This window comes from Acanthisitta chloris, unplaced genomic scaffold, assembly GCF_000695815.1.
Source record: "Acanthisitta chloris isolate BGI_N310 unplaced genomic scaffold, ASM69581v1 scaffold2138, whole genome shotgun sequence".
NCBI classification, from domain to species: domain Eukaryota; kingdom Metazoa; phylum Chordata; class Aves; order Passeriformes; family Acanthisittidae; genus Acanthisitta; species Acanthisitta chloris.
The window spans coordinates 676-6612 of record NW_008688507.1 but is presented as its reverse complement, the minus strand read 5'-3'; the positions used below and the strand labels follow the sequence as shown (position 1 = coordinate 6612).

Here is a 5937-nt window from a genome sequence, read left to right as displayed (position 1 = left end):
CTTCGTCCCACTGCTCCACAGACGTGCTGACACAGCTCTAAACTAGATCTTCGACCCAATGTGGGTCTATAAGTAAGCCTTTACTTCATAGCATGGACCAGCCTGCTGATCTGACACCCTGTGCGGCACAAGTAAGGGACAGTGGAGCGAAGGAACAGGAGCCAGCAGCTGGAGTGGTGATGCACTGATTTGGTCGGGTCAGGAGAAGTCCTTCATCTTCCATCACCTTCACCGTTTGCACAGGGAACACTGAGGGTCTGCAAGATGCTCTTCAGAAAGCACAGGTGACATCTGTGTGGGCATGAGCCAAAGGATGTGTTTGGACACATATTGTACCAGACATTGTCTCATCTGCTATTAATGTCACGGATTAAAAAGTGGTTTTAAAAACTCCTTCTGTACAGCAGTTCATCAAACTGACCTTATAATATTTCCCTTCTATCTTACATTTTTACATAAAGCAGAAGTGCCTACACCTTCAGGAAAAAGACCTTTTTAAGTAACAGTCAACATAAATGGACGCACTTTTTGAGAGCAACTTACCTAATTAGCTTCATGAAGCTCATGACACATGTAAAGCCAAAAGGCAATGACATCTCAGAAACATGACAGCTTGGGTGAAAGCAGATAGAACTCACAGGTATTTTGTCCATTACAAGAGCTTCTCATTTCAAGAGGAGAGCAATTAATTCCAAACAAGTGACTGGTTTTGGCAATTCAGACTTAGTGCCCTTCAAATGAGCAGATTTTTTTTTAAGCTGTCACATTAGTGTTACAGTTAGGATTGTATTCTGATGAGTTCCTGGGATATACAAATTACCTACTTCTAAACAGGCTTCTGCATGTTACAGACTAAACTTCTTAACTTACAAAGAGTTAGTTTGCTGTTTCCAGTTTACAATGGTAAGAAAAATGAAGACTTCACAATGGGTATAAATGGGAGGTAAATGTATTTTTAAAAACAGAATAAAAAGCTGCATGTTAAAAACTGGGTCACAGACTAATAAATACATACATCAAAGACATGAAATTTTCAGTAGCTGGTTTTAAAGAGCAAGGAATTGGGGGAAAAAAACTAGCTGTCCAGACTCCATTCTGGCTCTGTGGTCTATGTGCTAAAAATATCTGCATTTCAAAAACAAGTTAACAGAGGAGTAGAATCAGCTTTGTCACCTATTTTCTTTTTAAAAAATTCAGCTACTTCCTAAAGGTGTGGTGTAAAACCTAGAGAAACTTCTGATTTCTTCATGCACTTGATGACACTGAATTAAAAAAACTGAAATTATTTTAACCCAGAAAAAATGAGTCATTGTATACAGTAAGGACAGCCTTACTGCAGGTTTTCTACAATAAAAGTATTTCTAGAAATACACCAGAAATTACTTTCCTATAACAAAATATACATTTATGTGTCAGATCATCGTTGAGTTTCAACACTTAGACAAAACAGAAAGTTACTGTGAAGTTTAAAAGAAAAAAAACCAACCCAAAGGACAAAACCCAATTCCAAACAGCAAAAAGATGTTTTGACAGCTGTGGAGATGCCAGAAAGCAATGCTGGACACCAGGAATTTCCAGAACAACCCCCTTTCCAAAGTGATGTGCAGTTTGGGAATTAGACCGTGAGAGAAAACTGATCCTGTTCTATGGGCTTCTCCACCCAGGCTCCAAGTCCTGCCTTCAGGAATGCTTTAAACAGACACTCTTTGGCAGTTTGATACTCTCTGGCTCCTTGCTTGGTATCGTGGTACAGGTTGGGCTTGAGGATCTTTGAACGCAAGCTGGAGGAAAGCTGCGGGGATGAAAGACAAGAAAAGAAGACAAGACCCTGTTAAGACAAACAGCTTGAGAGTGGCTGAGTTATTGAAACAACCAATATTACAATGATGCAATGATCTACCAACAAAATATTGAGGCCAAAAAGCCACAGACATTCTTTCTGGTAGCTGTTCTTTCTGAGAAGAAAAAGTGAAACCTCACTAGGTTCAACTGCAGTGAGAATGGGATTATCCTTCCAAATAAAGCTCAAAGGAGACAGCATCCTTTGTTTACTCAGCTATAAACCAAGGAGGATGCATTTTGGAACAGACATTATCAAATTACAGGTTAGCAAACACATTGTTCTACTCCATTACTGCATGGACCAGTAGCTAATGGGCCTCAAGGTGCACCAGGGGAGGTTTAGATTAGGTATTAGGAGAGCAATTTTCACAGGAAGGATTGTAAAGCATTGGCACAGGCTGCCCAGGGAAGTGGTGGAGTCACTGTCCCTAGAAATGTTCAAGCAATGTGTGGATGTGGTACTAGAGGACATGGTTTAATGGTGAACATGGTGGTGGTGCTGCGCTGGACTTGATGATCTTAAAGGTCTTTTCCAGCCTTAATGATTCTGTGATTCTAATGTATGGCTCAGCTTAAACCAGGCTGAGAAAGTAGCTTCTGAGACCAGAAACCACGTAGAGATACTACACTAGGAATGAAGAAGTGGAAAATTTGGCACCTGGAAGCTGTACCTTGGCATGAATACGCATCCAGCGGCTGTAGAACGCGTGCTTACACAGGCGAGATGCTCGACCCATCTCATCTTTGCCAGTTGTAGCATTAATAACTTCCAGACTAGTGTCTCCTACTGTCCAGTTCACACTGAAGTTTGGGGCTTTCCCTGGCTGACGAGCTTCTGCGTTGCTAATACCTGAAAGAAAAGTGAAGATTAATGACAGTAATAAATACAAACTCTTGACATTTGTCTTTTGTTGGGCAGTAAGCAGCCTTACAAGAAGAAGTTTTACTTTCATAGAATCATAGAATTTAGAGGTTGGAATGGACCTTACAGATCATCTAGTCCCAATCCCCTGTCCTGGGCAGGGACACCTCCTCACTAGATCAGGTTGCTCAAGGCCTCATCCAGCCTGGCCTTGAACACCACCAGGGTCAGGGCAGCCACCACATCCCTGGGCAACCCATGCCAGTGTCTCACCACCCTCACAGGAAAAAAGCATTTTCCTAATATCTAGCCTAAACTTCCCCTCCTACAGTTTGAACCCATCAACCCCTGTCCTGTCACTGCAGTTCCTAACAAAGAGTCTTTGGACTCTTGCTTGTTGGAGCAAAAGATTTGCTCCAACAGTTCCATGTCCTTCTTATGTTGAGGACACCAGAACTGTGTGTAGTATTCCAGGTCAGGTCTCACATGAGCAGAGTAGAGGGAAAGAATCACCACCTTTGACCTGCTGCCCACACTCCTTTGGATGCAGCCCAGGATTGGATTGGCTTTCTGGGCTGAGCTCACACTGCAGCTCATGGGGAGCTTCTCATTCACTGTCACTCCCAAGTCTTTCTCCTCACTGCTGGTTTCAATTCCTTCCCCACCCAACCTGTAGCTGTGCCTGGGATTGCCATGGCCCAGACGTAGGACCTTACACTTCATTTTGTTGAACTCCATGAGGTTTGCATTGTTCCGCATTTCAAGACTGTCAAGGTCCCTCTGGATGCTCCATACCTTCCCTCCAGCTGTGACTGCCCCACACAGCTTGGTGTGGTCAGCGAAGTTGCTGAGGGTGCACAGTCAATCCACTGTCCATGTCACCGACAAAGATGTTGAACAATGCCAGCCTCAGCACTGACCCCTGAGGGACACCACTGACCCCTGAGGGACAGCACTCCTCACTGGCCTTGGCTTTGACACTAAGCTGCTGACCACAACTCTCTGCGTGCGACCATCCAGCCAGCTCTTTACCCACCGAGCGCTCCACCCATCAAAACCATGTCTCTCCAATTTAGAGACAAGGATGCCGTGTCGGACAGTGTCAAACACTTCGCATACTCCAGGTAGATAGTATCAGTTGCTCTGCCCCTATCCACAAGTTCAGTGGCCCCATCATAGAAGGTCACCAGATTCATCAGGCAGGACATTCTCCTGCAGACTTCTCACCTGCTTGTGGAGATAATACCATGGACATCTCATTGTCACCCTGGCTAAAGTGCTCTCTACTTCTGTCCTTCCCAGCAGGGCAAGTGCGCATCGCTGGAGCAACCAGCCTACATGGCCAAGGGGATCACAGGGAAGTCTGTGGCAAGGGTTCATGGGGACAGTAACAGGAGTGCCTTGCCACATCGTCCTCACGAGGATCTGGTCTTGCAAACCAACAAACTCATTATTAACCAGCAAATAATTATGAAACAGAACAAAAGTTGCTCTGCTTCTCTTCAAGAAACTGCTGCTCTCAGAGCCTACTCAGTGGCTGAGTGTAGCAAAGAGCCAACATCACAAGATTTTGGCTGTAACTCTCCAATCATCTCCCTTTCGCTCTGATGTTGCAAGAATTCAGGTGCATGTTGCTTATCTCACTTCAAAATGGGTGTGAAACCATGAACGCTGGAAATGGTACAAGGCCAGGTTGGACAGGGCTTTGAGCAACCTGGTTTAGTGGAAGGTGTCCCTGCCCAGAGCAAGGGGTTGGGAACAGATGAGCCTTAAGGCCCCTTCCAACATTCACCATTCTGTGATTCTATGAAAGTGAGGCCCATCCTCAGCACTGCCCACAGAAAGCCAGAAATGGCAGACACTGGAGTCTTCCAGCACAAACCCTCTGTGTTTCAGCTGCCCCCCTGCTTTACATGCCTGTTGCTGACCACTGTGCCCAGAGATGGGGGAGCACAGGACTCAAAAGAAAACTTGGATCATTTTGCTCACATGTTAAACTGTGTGACACCTCCCAAATACGGTTTCATCTCTACAGATGGAGAAGCAATCCCCCAGCAATCCAACTCAAATGCAAGCCAAATCCACGTTGCCTAGCCAGGGCAGGATTTATTCCTCTGTGGCACCCCAATGCTGTGAAGATGGACAGTACATAATGACTGCAGTACACTGTGTGAAGGTCACAACAGCTGCTGCAATCCATGTGCAACTCCTCACATATTACAGGGGTGGCAAAACCCTGCATTTAAGATGTCTCAGTCACCTCAGCAGAACAAAACACCAAGGCAATTTGTTCTTTCTAGTAACTAAAAATCTCATTATTACCTTATGCAGCTCTCACTGAGAACCTGTATCAAATCTACCCCAAGGTTATGCTAGGCCCTACACTTACTAAAACCTAGAGAATTTGTGTAACTTGAACACAAGCCATACAGGAGGATGCATTTCTGGTTGATACTTGAAACACAACTTAATAAACAAGGTTAAGCCAACCTCAGGCATATGAGAGCAGGACTGGCTCACCTGGCTCAGCCTCACGGTACATCTGGGCCCAGTGCTGAGAGTGCGCAAGACCTATCAGGTCTGAATAACATAGGAAAATGCAGTTTGCTTCCTATCATTAATTTCTCATTTATTAAACAAACACTTTTAAGTATCAACCACTGAAGCTGTTGTATTTTTGTGCTTGTTTTATGTCACCGTTGCCACTATGATAACCAGTAATTAGTGAATACAAAACAAACTAAACATTCCCCCCTTAAAATATAAGCTGAAAAACTTAAGCTTTGGAGCAAAAGTTGGTTTTACCAAAACTACTGAGGCATGAGGGCTACAAAATTGCTGCCACATGACCATTTTTTGCCATATTTGCCCTATGATATCTATACTATTACCTTTGCTTTTGCTTCATACCCTATATAGGGCATGTAGTACTCTAAAACACTTGTGACATGACAAGCAACAAGTAGGAGTATCAGATAAAGGGTACCAAGTACTCTAAAACACTTGTGACATCACAAGCAGCTGCACATTCAAATCCAATAAACATCCAGTATGTAATTATACATTTCCATTCCAATTATACAATTCCACTCCTTAGGTCATTTTGATGAATTAATTAAATTTTTTAAAGAAAAAAACAACCCAGATTCATAATTTCAAATAGATTTAAGTAACAACAACCCGTTCAACTGCTTAATTGTATGCAGTAACCCTGGAGAGATGGCAAAGGAGTC

General features: G+C 43.7%; 1 protein-coding gene across 1 annotated transcript; it reads right to left on the bottom strand.

Annotated features, from left to right (window-relative positions):
• Positions 1 to 931: 931 nt before the first annotated feature.
• LOC103808258 (double-stranded RNA-specific editase 1-like) lies at positions 932 to 2621 on the bottom strand. Its single transcript, XM_009081028.1, has 2 exons — positions 2514 to 2621; positions 932 to 1792 (listed from the first exon to the last, which is right to left on the bottom strand). The coding sequence occupies exons 1-2, from the start codon at positions 2577 to 2579 to the stop codon at positions 1616 to 1618; spliced, it is 243 nt and encodes an 80-aa protein (XP_009079276.1). The 5' UTR covers positions 2580 to 2621; the 3' UTR covers positions 932 to 1615.
• Positions 2622 to 5937: the final 3316 nt, after the last annotated feature.